We start from the raw sequence: 20777 nt of genomic DNA on the forward strand, positions 1-20777 counted from the left end.
TGAGGAATGCAACGAAGAAAAGCTGAGGGTTTTTAAGAAGGAAGCACAAGCAATTCCCAAGATGCTATATTGTTTTCTTTAAGTTTCTGAATGAGTGCTGCTGAACATCGGGACCGATGAGCTCAGCAGAGAGCTCAAGGCTGGTCGTCACCGAGGGCAAGGCACGCTGGGGCTGTGCACACCCTGTGCAAGCGTGTCAGGAGAGCCTCTCGTGGTCCCCTCTGCTGCAATTCAGAAATCTTTCTCATCCTTTTCCACCGTGAAAGTGGAGAGAGATGACAGAAAGCGCTCGGAGGGTCGTTGGCACTGCCCCTTTGGGGACGGGCGGGCATGGCTCTGCTGGCTCTGCTGGTGCTCTGCGTGCTCCAGCCCCACCACCTGTGTCGGTAAGAAAAGGCTTTTCCAGTCTAAAAATAAGCAGCTGGTGTCTGGAGTCTGTTTCCGGGAGCGTGTGTCTGATACATAATTTGAACTTGATTGCGAGGGCCTTGTAACCTCTCCTGGAGCTGCTGCTGCCACCACGGAGCCAGCTCCCCTCTCCCCGAGGTGTCCGGGATCTCTGTGAACCTGGGCTCCTCCGCCCAGGCACCTCCAGCTCCTCACCCCCCCATCCGGGAGTTATGGGGCAGAGATGACTCACAGCACCTTATCCTGTTTTAACTCCTCTCCCACTGCTTTGCACGGAGCTACTGAAACCCCTTTATTTGGCAGCCTCTGAAACTTGACACTGATGAAGATGATGAGCAAAGGAAGGGAGTGACCTGTTGTTTCCAAGAATGACTCTTAACTGCAAAAGCTTGATGTTTGCTGCAGAGCACTTTGGGAAAGCTGTTGGTGTCTTGGGATGCTGCTGTTATGAATGGGGCCAACTTGGAAATTCATTTTTGGATCTTATCTTCCTTGCCTGGAAACTTCTGAATCTGCAGTGTTGACAAGGAAGTCACAAGGAGAAATTTTTCCTTGTGAATTGCTTATGTGTGCTGGATGGGACCTGTCCTCATCCAGACTTTGGATGCAGCCATTTAGTTAGAAGAAAAGTAGTACTAACAGGGAGATGGACCCATGAGTTGGGTGTTGATCCCATCACCAGAATGCTGAAGCACAAGCCAGACTGTAACTCTGCTCATGGTACTGGCTGAGGAGGGTTTCTGTGTAACTTGGATAAACTATCTCCATCTTGGTCCTATTTTAGAGCATGGAAATAAGAGTGGGTTTGGAATATGTAGTTGGAAAACCAGGTGCAGCATTGATCCAATTTCCATTTTATCCAAATAACCAGATCTTGGAGAAGTGGTTCTAAGGGAAATGGGTTTGGCAAGCAATGAGAAGAGGCCCAGTCAAATTTCTCCAGTACCAACGAACTCCCCTGGCCTTCCACATATTTCAGAACCATCTCTCCAACTCAGGGACCCCCTTGGCTATGGGTTTTCTGTGTCACAAAGACTGGCTCTGGCAAACATTTTTAGAATCACCATCTGTCAGCTTTTCCTTCAGGGATCCCCATTTACAATAGCTTGTATCCAGGCCATGTGCAAATCCCACTGGGCTGAAACTTGGCCCTGCACAAGGTTGGCCTGGATGCAATTAACAAACACAAAATTTATTCAATTTAGTTTGGCCAAAAATATAAGATTCTTTTGTTCGCAGATGCTGAAGTTTAGATGCCTTTCCAAACTTATCAAGGACAAGGGAACCTCTTTGGAGAAAATAACAGCCAACCAACCACTTTGGAGAAAATAACAGCCAACCCCAAAGTCATCCTATAATTCAAATTGAACTGGAAACCTACGCACCAAGTAGTTTGTGAAGCTTAGAAATGAAGTTCATTTTTCCTGAACCATTTTTGCTGCTGTCTCTGAACTTCATTGTTCTAACTGGGCTCTAGATAGAAACACTGAAGTATCAGAAGAAGAAAACCAGTCCTTGCAGTATCTAGGGGGTACAGCAGGAAGTATCAGAAATCTTCTGGGAATTGTTCAGTTCCAGGAGATGTGGAGAAATATTTGACCCAAATCCCAGAGTTTAGGGGTTAGGATTGTCTTGGGAGCATGTCTAAACTGCTTTGGTCTGGAGATGTGGCTAGAAATCTTTTAAGGCCAAGATCTGTCTCTCTTGATTTTACATCCAGACTCTCCAGTTTTTAGGTCTTATCTGCCAGACCCAAGCATGATAAACCCCCTGGTGCCTGATTTATCTCTCTCAGAAAGACCAGCAGCTGGGTCAGCCTTCACATCTTTTTTTTCCCCAGTTCTCACCAAAGCAGCAGACCACTTGATTTATTCCCATCCTCCATGCAGGTACCCTGCAGGACTCCTACTTAGGACTTGTGCTTCCTTCAAGCTTCCAAGTCCTGTCTGCTGCACTGACCCTGGTCCAGGGAGGCTGCAGTACTTCTTCCCGAGATAAAGGGTGGGATGAGGCTGAAGGGTCCCCTGCACACACCCAGCAGCAAGCAGGCCTTGGACAAAGGGCAAATGCAGTGCCTGGCATTAAATACTTGCACATAAATATCCCCCAGACTGTGTTACTGTCAGAGAAGTAATGCTGGAGTATTTGTAAAGATGATTTGTATAAGTTAGAGGGAAGCTGCCCCAGCCATCTCCGATGAAGCAACACCCAGAGGCGTTGGGGGTGTGTGGCCACCCCTTCTCCGTACTTCCCAAACCTCCCTGCCGTTAGAGGAGGGGAAGCAGATCAGGTTTGATAAACCCACCCAGTGCCCCCTGCAGCAGCCAGCCCTTCACTGTCAGAGGAGATAGGGTGCTGTTAGTATGCTGCGAGTATGCTGTTGGTATGCTGGGGCTGTGCAGCTCCTCTGCCATCTTCATTCACCTTAGAAATGTGAAGTTTGAATGGTTTATCTCTATTAATCACCAGCTCAAAAAGCTTTGTGCACCAAGGGCTGCAGATAATTAACTTCACTATACTGCTTGTCTTATCAGTATCAACCTCTTGTCCTCCTGTGAAATAGTTAAAACCATCAGCCCCTTTTTACTTTTCCATTTAACTCTAATGCTTTAACACTGATGTTCTAAATGGCCCTGCGATTCATACTTATTAGACAAACCTTTCTGTCTGCATCTCTTATATTTTTTTATAATTGGCCATGTATGTTTCTAAGGGGATCAACAGCTTTTCGTGCCACAATACTAATAATTAAAGATTTCTTACAGTCTTTCAGATTTCTTTTTACCTTCTTTTCTTTGATAAGTATAATTTGCTGTTTAATTGGGGAGGGAGGGGGGGGAGAAAAGATGTAGTAGCAATAGGGTGACTGCATAGGAAAAGGTTTTGTTTAACAAAATTCTCTAATTTAAAAAAATCTATGTTGTTTCCTATTTTTGTCCCTTGTCTTGCTGAAACTACCATTCTTCCAGCACTGTAAAAATGTTGTAACAGTCCAATGAGAGGAAAGGGGGAGGCATGACATGGAAGTCCCATGGTGCTCCCTAAGGGCACCATCCTGCATCTGCAGAGGGTAAAGAGGATTTTAGACAACGTGTTGGACCTTTTCTCAGCTCCAGCCAGAGGTGAGTTCCACTGTGCCAACAGAGAGAGGATGTTGGGTCTGGAAGGGCCTCATTACTTCCATGGCCATCTCTGCTTCCCTAGACATTGCCTGGCTTGGGAGAGGTGTTCTGGGAGGCTTGAGTTAGAGTTATGGGGGGAGGATGGGATGTGGAATACAGAAACTCTGCTGTTCTGACAGCCCATCTGGCTCCATTTGCACAGGTGAGGCCATTTGAGCTCAGAGGTCCCAATGCCTTCAGTCTTCACGAAAGCTACTCTGAAAAATATTACTCAATACCTCTCGTTGTAATTTTAAAATTAATTCACTCTTCCCATGTGCATAGGTTAAAGTGGCGTTAATGCCCTTGTGGGACATACCTAGTGCACACTTCTAAACCCCAGTTCTCAGAGCTGTGTGATGGGAGTCTCTTTAGCTTTCCTTCAAAACAAAACATTTATGCAGCTGAGCAGAGGAGGATGGAAGTGTGACTCTGGTGCCCTGAAATGATTATACAGAAAAAGTCATCCAACACTGTGTTTAAGACTTCTGATTTTTACAGCACCTCTTAGTATGGGGAGGAGGTGGGAGCAAAGGGAAGAGTGAAGAACTGATCAAGTTTTCGACTGTTGGATATGGGCAATGAGGTGTTGTGCTTCTCCAGTCATTGTGCAGCGACCATTTCTTATCAGTGCTAGCATTGAATTGCAAACCAAGTTCATGCAGAAGTCATTCACTTATTTTTTGAGTGAAGAATTCATACAACCTGTGATCTGTTCCGGGATTATTCCCCAACAGGGAAGGAGGAAGAAAAAGGCTGGTGGTGCCTCTGTTGTGAATAATTCATCCCATCCTACCAGCCTGGGTGCTAAGTGACCCCTTTGCTTGGCTCCTACTGGGGCTGGGGAGGAGGGTGGGATGCCTCCCATATCTCCGTTAGCTGCTGGGGTTAATAGGGGCACTCAACACACACAAGCACACTCTAAGCAGGGTCAGGGGGCAGCCAACACATTGTGACCTGAAATTTGACAGCTTTTACTCATTTCATGTTAGGTGACCCCACTTCTCCTTGGGCAACTGCCTTGCCCAGTGCCTGTGCCTGGGGTGCACAGTGCTGTGGGGGCCTGGCTGGTCCCCTCTGAGCACTGGGGACAGCAGTGTCCCCTTGCACAGATGCACTCTTTGCCCTTACATTCCATATCCCGAATTGCTGCTCAGTATCACAAGGGGAAATTAAACTGAGTGACCAGCCCCCGTCTCTCTGCCATCTCAAGATGCTTGAAGATGCTCATTTTCAGATAATTTGTATTTTATCCCACCAGGTCCTGGTGCTGTGTTGCAGCATGAGAACCCTTTCCAGCTCACCACAGGGTCCTGACAGCATCCGGGCTGCTGAAACACCAGGGACCTGACCCTGTCATGCCCACGCTTTACCATTCATCTCATCCAGGCATTTATTTTTGGTAACTACAATGTGAGTAGTGGTAAGATTTCTACTTGAGCTCCAACCAACATCCCTGAGAATTCTCACTGATGCTTCAGTTTTCTCCCCTTCCCCTGAGACAAGGCTTTGAGGGCAATTCTCTTATCTCTGCTTGTTTTGTTTTGGTATACTATGCAGCAGGGTGTCTCGAGGTGTCTCTCCTCTTTCCTCTTTTCCAGTTGTCTGTCTCCCTCCAGCACTTTGTCACCCTCAGCTGCTTGTTAGTCTCTCTGTTTTCCTCCTTGTCCCTAGCTGGTCCATTTGTCATTTTTCCTCAGTAGTCCGTGCTCCTTCCTCTCTCACTTCTTCTCTGCCTCTTGTTTATCCCTTGTTTCTCTCTTTCGTTTTTTCCCCCTAGTGTCGGAACTTCTTTCTTTGATTCCCCCCTCCACCTCCCACCCTTTATAGTGCTGTTATCTGTGATTTTGGCAAAGAGCACATTTATTGGGGAGGAATATCCCCATGGCAACGCAGCAGATGGTGACTTTTGATTAACTTGGCTTTTTTTTTTTTTCCCTGACTGCCAAATCACAATCCGTCTTTGAAATTAAATCAGGCTGTGATAGCATCAGTTGTTCTGGAGAGGGGACGAGAGAGAAACAAGACTGAAGTATTACAGCGGGAGCCAGGATGTAATGCAAATTCGTGTTTTTTAACCCCAGCAATAAAAACCCCTGTTCGTTGTGGGAACGGGAGGAACCACAAGAGAGGGAACAATAAAATAAAAAAATTAGATTAAGAAAATCTTATCACCCCACATGGTCTCCTCACTTTGACCACGCTGGAACGTGTGTCTCTGTAACACCGATGTCACTCCTTGCCAAGTCACTCGATGCTGCTGGGCCTCATTCTGCAGCTGCTTAAACACCATTGAGGGTTTTCCTCATGCCATGGGTAGTGGGAAGAGGCCAGGTTCTTAACTGAGCAGTTCAAGCAACTATTTATTTACAGGAGTGCAGTGTCCAAAGCGGGAAGGAAAGAATTTGCAAGCAGCAGGAGGAAGGCAAGAAAGCAGCTCCTGGAAAGCATTGGAGGGAGGTGAGAGGAATTCAGGGTAAAGTGAGGAAGCAGAGAAGCTGGAAGGGGTGGATGGCATCACTGAGCCAAGATGCTGAGTGATCAAGGGCATGGGAAAGTGAAGAGCTGCCTGTGGTGGCACCAGGGAGGTCTGAGCCTGGGGAAGGAAGGGCACAAAGTTCTGCCAGCCACGAAGAAAGAGTTACAGGGCATAGCCCCATGGAAGATGGGAAAGCAGATACTGAAGTCAAACAGTAAAGAACTTTCTTGAATGCTTCAGAAGTGGGTGGTATTCAAGTCCCATGAGCTCTTTTGCCTGGTGCTTTTTGGAGGGTGACCAAAGGTGAATGCAATTGAGTGCTAATCATAGCCAAAGATAAAGGAGGGCTTGAAAATGAAAGCTGGAGGAGATGACTAATGACCCAGCAATTTCATGGGGACTGACGTGTTGTCTCAGGCTGGGAGGCTGCTGGACGCTATCTCCAATTACTAATGTTCCCCATACAGGAGGTTACAGAACGGTTGTCTGGTCTCAGCACTGACTCCTGTGGATGCAGTGAGTTTAGCAGTTATGGCTAAAGGCAAATAAAGTCACATTTGGTCTTGGTGAGGTTCAGATGAGAGAGTGCAGTTTTATCACAGAATCACAGAATATGCTAAGTTGGAAAGGACCCACCAGGCTCATTGAGCCCAGCTCCTGGCTCTGTTCAGGACACCCCAGCCATCACACCATGTGCCTGAAAGCAAAATCAGAAACAAAGTGCCTCAAGGGTTAATAGCCTTTCCTCTCTGGGGTTGTAGCATGGTATTTTCTGGTACTCTGGAGAGCAAGCACACATGAGCACTTGGTATGCTTTGTGTCAGCTTTGAGACGCTCATATTCTGTCACTAGGCTCTCTTCTGCCTTCACAAGGAGCCTCTAGCTTTCCATAGTACAGCCTGATAAAAACGTTTCTCCTAGAGGAGCTGTTCTTAATGTAGGATTCAAACCTGTACCCTTCTGCAAAAACTTTAAAGATATGGGATTGTCCTGCCCCTTACGTTAGAAGAAATAACAGAGAAGCTCCCACTACACTTTCTGAGAAGCAGTTCCTATTTTCTTACTCACTAGGAGCTCTGGGCCACCACCATGTCTCTCCCACTGCTTATTTTTAGTCAAACCGGTGCTTGTTCCTGCTCTGCTCCAGGGGACTCTGTAGGCTCTTACGTTCTTCCAGGATAAGCTTTGTCCAATAGATAAAATTTTGCTGCAGATGTTGTTTCTTCTGTTGGAGATCTCAGTTCAGGAGTGTTTTGTGTATGCCATGTGTTAGATCTGATGTTCTTTGAGGAGAAGATAAGATTTGGGTGCAGAGATGAATCAGGTAGGGATGCCACTGGAGCTTAATTGGCAAAAGATATTGCAAGACCTTATTCTTCCCTGTGAGACACAGGCACAAGGGAGAGCTCCAGTCTGCAGGGGTTTATGTGTTGGTAGGAAGTATCAGAGGAAGGTTTTGTGAGCACAGCAGAATCTAAACCTCTGTTTAAATCTCAGTTTGCTAGACAGGGGTATCTAACCCATGGCTCATTCTGTTTAGATGGCAATCCTAGTTCAGACAAGCCTTTGTAGCTGCTGGGTGCTGTTTCTCCCTGTTTTGGTCAGATTGTCATTTGGTTTTGTGTCCTAGGCAAGTTGCCAGTGTCTGTCTTTCCCCAAATCTCCTCTTGCCCTTCACGAATGCCTTGCAATCATGCTCTTCCCTCGCGTGCAGCCCCCAGGGTGGTTGGCATCCAGCGTGCCTGGGTGTAGGAACCGCATGCCGCGTGCCTGTGCGCTTGCTCTGCCCCCTGGTACCGTGGTGCTCCAGGATTTGCTAACCTCCAACGGGGTGAGGGAGCTGCTGATGGATGAAAGCCAGGCCTGCCCTGTGGCCTGCCCTGCTCAGCTCACCCCCTTGGCTCAGCACACACCTCCCAAGGGCCCTGGCACGGCAAGCGCGGGATCCGTGGGGCCGCGATCCAGGCCGTGAGCCGCACAAAACAAACGGCTGCGGCACCACGACGGAGCACTCCAGCCTCTCCAGCTTGACACCACGTCGTTATATATTGATGCCATGACACCAGCGCTCAAAATAGAAGCAGGACAATTTGATTTCCTGCAGATCTCAGGATGGGGTCATAAAAACGGAGACTGTTCTGGAGAAATGGGATAGGGTGGAAATGTTTGTAGTGACATCACAGCCACTTCCATGCCAATGGCCTCCTACTGCTGCAAACATGTGATTGTGATTTTGCTGCACGCTCCATCAGAAAAGTGCCAGACTGGCCGGGGAGGGAGAGAGAGGGAGGGAGGAGAAGGGGCGGAAATTTTCTGTTCTTGTATCTCAATTCAAATATCTGACAACAGTCTTGCAGCCCAGGGTGCTAAGTGATCAGGAGTGGGACCATGGAGCTGAGACTGTTCCCAGATCAGCAGAGAGCTCAGGGCGTTGCAGCAACCTAACTGGGGGCTGAATACGGACCTTGATTTTACAGTGGAGGATCTTGGTCTGCATTGGTGTGCTTCAGTGGAGATTTGGGTGGTCTTGTTGTGCTCACTCTTCCTCACTGGTCCCATTTGCTTCCAGTGTCACTTTTCTTGGCAAGAAAAACCTACAGGCCTGAAATGTGGCTACAACAGCAACTGCAGAGCTGTTGTCTTTCAGGGGTTCCCATTATAGAGAAGAACAGATCTCAGTGTTGGAGTTTCACCCATGAAGCAGAGAGCAGCAGGGAGGGATTTAAGCTGGGGATACAGGAGGAGAGAAGGGAGAAAAGAGAGGGAAGAAACAGAAGTCATCACTGAAAATAAAACTAGATTGTGTCTGAGGACATCGCAGGAGGAAATCTCATGACAGTTGCTCCACAAACAGCACTGAGGGCTGCAAAGCCCATCTTGGTGGCAAGGTCCTTCCCAAGCAACAGCCAGTGGAGCCCTGGATGTGTCCAGCACATATAACCCGGGGGGCTGCGGAGGGGAGCAATATCTGCAGGGGCACTGGTGAGCAAAGAGATCCAGCTAATGCACCCATCTATCAGATTAAGCTGTCAAAACCCAAACCACTTCCATCACTGTCCGAGGAGAGACTCACTCCCTGCTTAATGGGATGTCTGTCCTGTTGTTGTCACTCCGGGGAGAGAGGCCGCTGCCACCACAGTATGCAGCCGGCTGTGAGTTTAAAATCCTATTAAACAGGGACTAACAGTTGCAAAAAGAAAGCAGGTATCCCCTAGTGGGGATTTAAAGATGTTTAGACATAATTTGATTTCCCAAGCAGATGTCATTATTGTTAAACAGTTGCCCACTTGATATGTTCAAGTTGATGGCTGTAATTGCTAAAATTAGCAGGTCTGCATAGAGCAAAGGTCAGTCGGTTAATATCGTGATTTAGTATTTTATGAAGTAATTCCAAATGCTTTTATGTATGTTTTTGTTTTTGCAGCCTAAGCCCACATTAAAGTAGTTGTGGGCCCTGCTAATAAAATAATGACTCAGCCTCTCAGCACAGGCTGCTGGCCGTGCTCGGTGACGGAGTTCCATCCACCTTCGCTCCCTGCTCTGCTGGTGCCACAGGCAGCCAGGGCCACACGCTTGGGTCTGGAGCTGCAGTCAGAAGGGAGGCTTCCAGCTGCCCCCAAGTGTGACATCTTCAAGCAGAGCTGGTGCTGGAAATCAGCCCATCAAGTCCGGCAGTCACTGGAAGGATGATGGGCTGGTTTCCATCAGCAGCTGAGCACGAGGGTGTGCAGCTGGTACCCCTGGTCCTCATAGGGGGATCGACTGCACATGCAAGTGCATGCAAGCACCTTCAGCCATGAGCACACCTAAAAGACTCACCACTGACCAGGCAAGGTCCCAAAATACAGGTTTTTGGAGGGAAGAGGCATTTTTGGAAGAGGAACAGAGAACTGGAATTGGGCAAGGCAAAGACTCACAAGTTTGTGCTGTGGCTGGTTAGACATCTGGTGCTGCCTCCTCCGGTGCTGCAGCTGCTAAATGGCATGAGAAAAAGCTTTTTAAAACTCCTTGAATGTGTTGGTGTTTTGTTGGCAGGCTCAGTGTTAGTCTGATCCAATGTCCTGGGACAGAACAGGGTTTGCTTCCAAGACAAGGTGTGTTGGGGTTCACTTACCTTTGTGTGTAACAGAGACACAACCCATTCCCGGGGTGGTTTGGGCACACCTGGCAGATTGCTTGCTACTGCAGGAATGCAGGACTTTGCTAATGCAGATTGACCTGCTCTCTTACCACCAGATCTTTATGACTGTCCTGTCTTTTTTTTTAATCTCAGATATTTAGCTCACAGAAAGTGCTGCAGGGTGTTCTGTGGTCTGCAGTGCACAGAAAGAAATGGAAGAGGATCTGCAGGTCCTCCTGGACTCAACACTTTCTGGGTGAGCTGGGTCTCTTCCGTGTTCCCATATTTGTCCCAGCAGGTTTGGATATGTGCAGCTGCCAGAGCTGCCCCAGGAGCTCTCTGCTACTGCAAGCAGCAAGAGATGCTCTGACCCAGGGATGGAAAAAGGAAGAATTTGCTCTTAGGTGCTGCTTTAGATACCAGCACAGGAGAGGGAGCTGCTGACCCAAGGCAAGACAGGTCTAAGAGGTATGTAGACTTGCATACCTTTGTCTCAGATCAAGAAATATTGATGTACATAAATAAATATTCCATTAGAGACAAGACTGAAGCAAATTTTTAGCCCTAGGAAGCTGAAAATGTTGGAGAGCTGAGAATTCAACTCTGGTCCAGATTTCCAAACATGTTATTTTGATCAAAGACCATTTCAGTTTCCGATCCAAAATGTGCAGTTTGATATTTATTGTTGTTGTTGTTGTTTGGGGTTTTTTTGTTTGTTTTGGTTTTTTTTACCTTGGACTTCCTCTGAGACAGCATTACATAAATTCAAGAAGCCGTGTCACATGAATATGGTGTCCACAGGAGAGGTATCGGTAGAAATATTGACTCGTGTTTGCTCTGACCAAAATAATCTTGCTGTATCAAGCTCCTTAAATATTTGCAGTTCTCAGAGTCCCAGTGCCTGCAGGACTGCTGGTGGCTCCCAAACTGTGGGGGAGCAGCAGACACGGTTTGTCCCCGCATGGAGGTTTTCCCTGCTCCCATTGCCACTGGCCTCCCACCATGTACCCAGCTTGCAGTTAAGCTTTCACTTGCTGCCCAGTGCTGTCTTCTTCTCACTGGGAGAGGGGCTTAACAGCCCTTAACATAACAAATACAGTTTTTGTCTGTTTTTCCAAGCTGGACATGTCATCAATTGCTAAGGACAGCAATTTAAGCTACATTTGTCTTTAGAAGAGAAAACGGCTTTGAATAAGGGGTGGCAGCGCTCTGTCTAATTTAACTTATTGGTTAGTTCTCCAAGCCCTGTACTAGCAACACTACCTCACAGTCTCTTTCAAAGCAAAGGAGTCTGTTACTCCCATTTTACAGCAGAGGAAACAGATGCAAAGACCTGCCCAAATGCAGGCAGCAATTGCAATCTGGATTAGAGTGAAAATGTCCCTGAAAACTACTTCCAGTCTCCAGGGAGACATCACTGGGCAGGGAAAGCTGGGAAACTCAAGGGGATGTAGCGTGGGACTGAAAATAAGAGGTGTGTAAGATTTTAAATGCTTAAGGTGACCTGGCCAAGCAAGAAACAAGGCTCAGCAGTTCGTGCCAGCCCAGGGGAGGGCGGAAACGTGGGGAGCATGTTCCATAGCTCAGTGGAGGATGACAGCAGTGTGCTGGCAGGCCGTGCAAGAAATGCATTGTGAACTGGCTCTTGCAGCTGTGAGCAAGACAATAAGGATGGTAAAGCACCATCTAAGTCCCCACATCCAGCTTTGCACAAAGAGGGAGCTAAACTCAGCCCCCTGGAATCTGTTGGCTCATGGCTTGAATTTAGCTCTTTGTGTTTGAATGACTCCAAGCAGAGAGGGAATATAGATTGTTCCAGTCCGAGAGCCAAATTCTCACCTTTTCCCTGCTCACTTTCAACCCCCGAACTATGCAAGACTTCCATCAGGATCTCTGGTCATAATTTGCAGGGCATTCTGAAGAAATCCCCAGTTTTCTTTTACAGTCTGAGGAATGACATTTTCTTCCTTCTTTTGTTCTTTTCTATGCCATTCTCTCTCCTCTAGGCTCTCCATGTCCCACTGACCCCTGCCTATCTTCTTGCCAGTATATAAAAACCTTTTTTCTGTGGATATGCATCTTCTCATACACCAAAAGTAGGTAGGATCTTCTTCCCCTAGTGTCAGGGTTGTGTATGAGGGTCACACAAGATTTTATTCATCCAGCTGGTAGACTTTAACACTGGCATCTCAAGGAGTGGGAAGGGAACCTATAGCCTTGTTACAGGGCTCTCTTACCTGTCCATGAACCAGCCTGTCTCCTATTGCTGTATTAATCTGCTTGGTCTCTTTGGCAAACCAGCAAGGTGGCTTTCACATGTATCTGTGATACGTACTTACTGAACAATCACTATCTCTCCCCTCATTAAGGCTTTGTGGAGTCACACTCTTTAGTTTAGCATAACAATATCTTTACCTGCAAAATATTTTGTTCCCAGCCATTGAGAAGTCTGCAACATCTGTTGTGTCATGAACTCAGCATTTATTAATACTGCTTGTAGTTGATCCCATCAGTTGAGCTATGAGAGCACATCCCACAGCTTGCAGTTAATGCTTGTGCTGGTGACATTAAGAATTCAGGTAGTCTCTCCCATTGATTATCACAGACTTCAGTTTGCCATCTTCTTCCACTTCTTTTGTCTCCTGCCCATCTTCAATGATTTTCCGGGTGGTGATGGTCTTGCCATTGACCTCTTCAGTAGTGGTTATCACTGTTCTGACACCATATGGCCCAGCTGTGTTTTCAGTAAAGGAGGTGGTGGGGTGACCACTGGAACAGAACGAATTCCAATGCACAAACGGCTCCCTGGACCTTCCTCCTCTTCCACTTGTGCTCTGCTGGTTTTCACCATTGATTCTGATGTCAAAAGGGTTCAAGAAAATACATGTAAATGGATACATCCTTTCAAAGACCTCTTCTTGATGGGGGAATCCATGATGGGAACCAAAGAAGCTGTTATAACCCGCTGCAGCTCTTTCTCTGTGGACTCTGCTCTCCTCAACAGACTTGTCGTAGAGTGATCGCTTCTGAGGGTCAGACAAAATCTCGTATGCTTCAACAATTTCTTTGAATTTCTTCTCAGCTTCCTCCTTGTTTCTGAGATTCTTATCAGGATGCCATTTTAGTGCCAGTTTGTGGTAGGATTTCTTAATATCATCCTGTGAGGCATCTTCTTGCAGTTCAAGGATCTTGTAGTAATCCACCATCTCAGAGGAACGCTGGGGTTGTTTGGAAGATGCCTGGTTACCTCTTTCCTACCAAGGTTGATCAGCATGCAGAGACTCCTGGACACCCAATGGCACTGCACTCCTCAGGGGTGGGGAGCTGCTCAGTCCACCCCATGAGCTGCTCTGTCCTGTTGCAGTGCGAGGCCACTGAGAGCTGCTTGACCATAGAAATTCTTTTCAAACCTGTATCTCACAAACCATAAGATTGTGACCTCAGAGGGGGTTCAGCCAACCCCGGCTCAGTTGTCCTGACCACATTCTAGGGCAGAGTTGGTTGTCAATGGCCTTCTGTTTTTAAATGTAGATCATGCCCGTGGTGGTGTAGTTGCTGGATGTAACTGTGCTGACACAGCTGTGATGTAGGACTGCCACAGAATCATAACATGGTTTGGGTGGGAAGTGACCTTTTTTAAAGGTCATCTAATCCCCACCCCCTGCCATGAGCAGGGACTCCTTCCACTAGATCTGGTTGCTTAATGCCCCAACCAAACTGGCCTTGAACACTTCCAGGGATGGGGCATCCACAGCTTCCCTGGGACAGGTCTTTCACTGTTTTACCACCCTTATCACTGCCAGATTACTTTTTTGCCTGAACCTGCCCTACAGTGGGGTTCTCAGATACTCAGTGTTGATTGGTGTGCAATCCAGGGAAGTGTGGTGTAGTCAGGCCATACTATCCCATGGGACATAATTCCCTATGGCAGTGGCTATAGGGAAGCTGCAGTTTGGCCACTCACAATTTGGAAAGAGTGTTGATAAATCAGAGAAAGCCCAGGGAAAGGCCACAAAATGTGACTAAGGGATTGGAAAATACGCTCTGGAGTGAGAGACTTGGGAAAAGAGGAAGTTCAATGCCAGCTACATCACAATCAGCAAGAACTTGCATGGGAACAGAAATTCAGGGCCACAGGGATCTTCAGGCTCCCAGGAAAAGCAGTTGGAAGGTGTCATTAGCCAAATTTAAATCCAAAATACATTGCACATCCTTCTTTATGAAGGTAGCGAATCACTGGAACTTCCCCATGTGGCCATTTTTAAACCCTGTGTGGGAATTTTTCCTGAAATCATGATTAGATGGCCATCATAAACTTTTCTGAATTTATAGACAAGCCTAACACTTTCAGAAGAGCCTCATTTTCATGTTGGTAGTAAATTAAATTCTCAGAATTACCACCCTTAGCCTCTTTTCTATGTGCCTTTCTGGATACCTGTCCCAAGGTGTGTATGCATGTACAACAGGGATGGCCCAGGAACTCGACACAGACATTCAAATCTAGGGTTATCCTGCATCTGTTCTGCTCCTTGGATTTGCCATTCTGGTGGGAAATACAATATCCTCAGAGGGAATCATCGCATGAAGAAGGTCTCCAAGGAAGTGCCAGTAATGAGAACTCATCTGTGTATAACACAGTGTCATAAACACCTACTAATAGCAGCATGTGTTGCAGATCGCTGCCCTCTTTTCCATTATCCCACACTTTGGGAAGAAGTCAGGAGCCAGCCAGACCAAAGAGCATGTGCACAGCGTATGAGCTGGCTGCTGTCCTAACACACACCCTCTGGGTAGGGCTGTGAAAGCAAGGGGCAGCCATGTCAGCCTGGAGACAGCAGTGTGACAGAGGGAGGAAGGCAATTGAGCTGACACATGTTGGGAAAGATATCTGTACTGCTGGTGTTCTCACTGGTCAGTGATGGGGCAGTAGCACAGAGGTACTTGTCAGATTTGGGCAGTAAAAGTTGCCGCAGGGCAGTGCAGTCCTGGGGGTTGGACCTGAAGGAGGTGCAAAGGAGCAGAGGAGCTTGTGGTCCTGGGGGCTCACCCCACTGGGGAGATCTCAGCTTTTGCCTCCTGTGGCACAGAAGTCTTCTTAACCACAGGGTGGTTGTGCCACCTGAATTATTTCTCTGCTGGGTGTTGTTTGTTCTGTAGAAATGGCAAAAGTAACCTGGGCCCAACAGCAAGCTGCTGCTGCCTATTTGAGCTCAGAGGGCTCTTTGCATTCCCAAAACACCCTGAAGTGGTCTTCTACACTGAGGGCAGAGCTAAGACTTGATGGCTGACTCAGACTGTAGTCTTATGCTTGAAATCTTCACAAAAGGAACTAGATTTTTTAAGGATTGTCCGTTGGACTTGAGGGTGATCCAAGCTTACACCCCACAAGTCCCCAAAAGGTGCCAACAGCTCCTAGCCACTGCCAGCATGGTCCTTTTGCAGATGCTTGGCAGACATTTCAAGAAGTATTGCTGTTCCTACTCTCTATTACCCAGAAGGGAAAATGGGACATCAGAAAAGTCTGTTGGAGAGGGTTCCAGGCCAGTTATCAACTGCGGGGAGTGGGCCTGTGCACAGAAGGAAGGAGGTGACCCTGCCTTTTGCTGTGTCTTTGCAAAGCGTCTCCTCCCCGACTTTCTTTTGATGCTGAGAGCCCATCTCAGACTGGCTGGCGGACTGGGTTATCTGTCTTGGATTTAGTGCATCCTACCCAGCTGAAAAGTAGGGAGTGTTTTTCTCCTGTCATCCCCGAATGGAGGATGCTCACTGCCTGTCTGTCTGCTGCCTGCAGCAGGCGTCAGTGATTAGCAGCCGTTCAAGACAGGCCACTGCTGTGAGCCAAAAGGGTTTGCAAGGAAAAAAGAAAGGGTCGAGGAGAGGCAGGGAGAAAGGGAAATTAGACATGCACACATCAAGTAACTAGACCCAAACTGGCCTGGCAGCCCCATCCCTAGAAACCAAGGCTTTGAAATGAGAAATGTTTTTCGTATCTTAAATCTCAAGTACAAACAATAAAAACCAGCCCAGACTGTGTTCTTTGAAGAGAAAGTACGAGTGACCTGAACAGTGGTTATCAGCAGCGTCATTAAGATAAACCCTTAACATGATTTAAAGCATCCGAAACTGAAGGCAGCACTTTCAGATACTAACAAAATGGTCTGACATTGGGGATGAAAATCAATAGTAATCTGATGTCACTAAAAATACTCAAAAGTGTCCCATGGCTGATGGAGGTGAGATTAGTGTAAATATTTGTATTCTAATCAGTGGCACGCGAGGGCTGGAGGCGGCCTTTCTGTCTATTTAATTAATGGAGTGGCTTTTTAAAAGGATCCTAATCATATGTGATTGTATCTGCTTATCAACATTTTTGCTAATTAGATGATATGGAGGCAGTCACTCTGCTAATTCCCTCATCCAAACAGCATATCCTGCACAGATAAAGTACAGTCTCTTTTTAATAAGAAACAATCATGAGACAGACTAACCTTAATGGTGCTTATTATCCGAGGATCTTTGGGATTTTCTTTTCTACCCCCCCCTCCTTCCTTTTCCTTCATTCCCTGCTTCAGTATGCCAGATGGATGTGGACGTAGCAGTCCCTGTCCCCCCAGTTCCCCACTCCAGGCACCACCATGTCCAACCTTCTCTTCCCTCACAGCCAGACACTGGGTCTGTAAAAGCAGGGATTGTCAGACAGCTCAGGATAGGGAGCAAAGCAGAAGGCACCACACAGTAAAATGTCCCAAGCTTTTGGTCACCCAGATGACAGGTGACCCCAACCATGCAGCCCCAATCCCTGATCTGGCTCTTGGCACCCCAGTGAGCCTTAGTCCAGAAAGGATTGAGTACCTCCAAGTTGTGAAAATATTTTTCTATTATTATTTTGATTAGACTAAATATTAGGAAAAGTTTCTTCAATGAAAGAACTGTCGAGAATTGGAACAGGCTGCCCATGACAGTGGTTGACTCACCATCTCTTGAGGTATTTAAAAGCCATGTGGTTGTGGTGGGTTAGTGGTGGGATTGGCAGCACTGGGTTAACAGTTGGACTTGGTTATTTTAAGGTCTTTTCCAACCTAAAGAATAATTATTATTGTTGTTGTTACGGTTTTTTTCTGTTTTAAAAGCGGCTGAGAACAGAGGAGGTCTACACAAGTGATTTCTCATCAGCCCCGTCGATTCTGGGGTCCCTTTATCAAAACCAACACAAGGCAGAGACATTTGTTCCAAGTCCTTTGACTATCCAAACAAACATGAATCGTGCTTTGCTCCACCAGTCAAATTGTCATTAGATGCCTCCCTGCAGGTCAGCCCTGTAGGAGGGATGCTGTGCTCAGCCCTGGAGCCACGTTCCCGGGGATGACAGTCAGGGATAGGCACACTGGGCCGACCTCCCGCTGGGGCGGCACAGAGGGACCTGCCTGACTTCAGAATTAGGCTAAAAAGTAAATAGAGAATTTGCCCTGAAGAATGTCTCCTCACCTCTCAAAATACAAAAGCAACGTCTAGATAAGGAGAACCCATCCTGAATGTGTGTAGCTCCCATCCCTAGAGAATGTGGGTGGAGCAGTGGAGAGGGGTAGGTGCCTGTGCTTCGTTTCAGGAGATTGGGAGTTTGCCTGCTGTTTTTCTTTTGTGAATGTTGAGCAGAAAAGGCTTTAATGACACAGATTCCCTACTCTGTACAGGAGGGAGAGTCAGCATGTTCTGTGCATTGATCCCGTGTTCTGAGCTCAGCACGGAGGTTGGATGTGGGATGGGAGATGGGGTGTCTCTGGGGGGTGCTGACTGGAAGTGGCCCCCAGAGGCTGGGACACAGAGCTGGGTCTGTTTCCAGCTTTTCTGGGACTCAGGTTGGGGCTTAAGACTAAATCAAGGTTCAGGCAAGAAGACAACCGTCTCTTCTGAGTGGTAGTGAGGAAGGGCAGGAACCTCACAAAACCATTCTTTTTTGAGATATGAAGACAAAGAGGAGGCCTGGCCCTACTTAGTGGAGTCAAGAATGAGCCCGATGTGTTTTTTATGTTAGATCATGCCCCTTATCCAGGACTGGACCTTGCTTCCGTCTTGGAAAGCCCCAATGCTGTTGTAACTCATGTCCATGAACTCCGACCCCATCAGAACTCAGAGAACTTTGGTTGCACTGACTGGGTCATCTCCACGTGTCCTCTGCAGTATCCTCTCCAGAAATGGCTATGCTGAATTGTACTCAGCAACACAGCTGGCCAGTCCTTCTACCACTCCTCCTCTTTGGCACGGTCCCTGGCCCTAAATCCTCTCCATGTAACACACAGGAATTAATCCAATATTGACCACTTTCCCACAGGAGTTTCTCATTGCTTGTTCCATGACTGAGGGCTACAACTTGAAAAGAGGAGGGACTTCTGGGGCAAGGATTGCATTGCAAGCCGTTGAGTCCTGGGGCTTAATGAGGCACTGCTTATCAGCAAAGCATGCTTATCTGGAGCCCGCTGCCGGTGTACCTGCTCCAGCCCCATCGTGAGCGAACATGTTTTACCACCCAGTTGCAGGGAGCCAGGAGCACGGTCAGATGGCACAGTTCAGCTGATGTGTGGTAATTCATGAAGCCACAGCAACTTTATCACTTCACAACATCCATACATAGCCACAGCCTTGAATCTTCGCAGGGGAAGAAAGGATGATGAGTTACTGTTCTGGGATTTTCTCCCTGTTTCCAGTCAGTGGGAAGTGGTATGTGGAGCATTCATTTAATAAACCAGAGGGGAAAAGCTGTAGATCAGCTTCTCATTATTTCAGTGCTGGCTCACGCCATCACTTGGGCTCGTGCCTGACAGATCAGTGTGTTATTTGAGGCCACTCAAGCATTCTGCAGAAATGATGCCACCCTCCTCTGAAAGTGTGGGGTTCATCCAAGCAGGGAGGGCCTGACTCCATTAGTAAGTTTATCAGTGCTAATTTCATCTCAGTTTGAGGCCTGTTTACAAAGAAGGTGCTCACTTTGAAGACTCATCCCTGTTTAGATGAAACCTTCTGGAGATGTTTTACTGATGTGGAATTCTGAAGCAAAGCAAATCTGGATGGGTAAAAAATGCACCAGTGGTGCTGGTTTGCAGGGTAAGGAGGGAGTCCTAAGTGGTACAAAATTTAGGTGAGGGTCCCGGTGATGTGCACAGACATGCAGGAGGCATGGTAAGCGTCTGTGCCCCCATATTTTCTAATGTGCTACACTTATGTCTAACAAGGGGGGCCTGGGCAACCCAGGTAGCAGGTGAGGGACTGACCAATCACCAATTTCTTTACTGGGAGTGGGGAACTGGAGAAGAACACTGAAGCCATCAGGAAGTGTGTTCTGGTCCTGCCCATGGGCACCTTGTACACAGGGCTGCCGGGAACAGTGAAATTTCCACACTGCCTCAGCAAAGGTTTAGTCTGAGTTTATTGCTGAGATTAAAAGACTGGAGAATATAAATTGTAAATGTGATGACTTAAGAGCTCATAAATTCAGTATACAGCCCCATTCCAGAGAGCTTGCATGCAGTGCAGCCACACTGCCTTGGGCTCACGAGTTGCCCTTGCTCCCATTGCTCAAACCCACGCCCTGCAGGGAGCCCTTCTGCCCTGCCTGGCTCCCAAAACGTTGCATGTGCGTGTGTGTGCACAGATGCTTGGAAACACACACACACACTGTCCAGGGATGCCGTGCGCGCTGGGGGTTTGCTGCTTATGTACAGACATGGACTCCCTGCCGCTGCTTCAGCCCAGAAACCAGCACTAGTGTGGAACAGTATTTGCCCAGAGTCACTGCAGTGAGGGAACAAGTAGAGGTCTTTGAAGATGAGCTCCTGGAAGGAGGGACAGTCCCTCCTCACTGAGGAGCCATTTGCTTGCATTTATCTGTGGTCCAAGTGTCCTTGCTCGGTGCTTGCAGAGGAGCTCCATGGTCTTACCCCTGTCCTTGTGTGTGAGCAGCAGGAATTGTGTGGGCAAATTGGTCCCACACACGGAATCAGTCGAAGCAGCATTGCTTCTGATCTGCAGTGGAGAACTCCAGAGTGGGAATGATAGAGCTTTTGAACAATGCACAAGTCCCTCCCCCAGTTTTCCACTTATCCCACTTGTGTCCCCCACCCTGGAGCTGAGTTACCCCTGTGAGCGGAGAGCTTGAGGAGAGCTTCTTGGAGCAGTGCTTAACGTGTCGAGCTGATTCTGAGGTGGGTTGAGATTAGGTTTCTATAACTGATTTGCAGCTGTCACTGAGTTTGTCCAGGACAAAGTTCCTTGGATAAACTGCCTAAGTGTTGTAAGCACCTTTGGCATTATGTGCTTTTCCACTTTTTCTAGGAAGATGGAGAACTGGAAATGAGCCTGCTTCTAGGATTCATCCAGCCCATGCCAAGGACAAAGCTTTTGGTCTTGAAGCCCTAATGTGGGGACGTAACACCCAGTGCCAACCTACTGTCCTGCTGAGGGCAGAGTTTATGACAGTCTGAGCAAGGAGAGCTGGGAATAAATCCTGGGGGAGCACCAGAAGATGCAGTGGGATGCCTTTCTTCCCAGTCAAGCGGACCAAGCCCTCAGCACACAGTGAGTGTGAAGGGGATGGGCTTGGCAGTTGGTTCCCGCA

The 20777-nt window shown here is 47.6% G+C and overlaps 1 protein-coding gene across 1 annotated transcript; it reads right to left on the bottom strand.

The window, feature by feature from the left end:
- Positions 1–12664: 12664 nt before the first annotated feature.
- On the bottom strand, positions 12665–13515 carry DNAJB8 (DnaJ heat shock protein family (Hsp40) member B8). The gene has a single exon (XM_032121197.1). It carries the CDS (start codon positions 13372–13374, stop codon positions 12736–12738), a length of 639 nt encoding a protein of 212 aa, XP_031977088.1. The 5' UTR covers positions 13375–13515; the 3' UTR covers positions 12665–12735.
- Between the last annotated feature and the right edge of the window lie 7262 nt (positions 13516–20777).

Source organism: Corvus moneduloides, chromosome 11 (genome assembly GCF_009650955.1).
Source record: "Corvus moneduloides isolate bCorMon1 chromosome 11, bCorMon1.pri, whole genome shotgun sequence".
NCBI classification, from domain to species: Eukaryota; Metazoa; Chordata; class Aves; order Passeriformes; family Corvidae; genus Corvus; species Corvus moneduloides.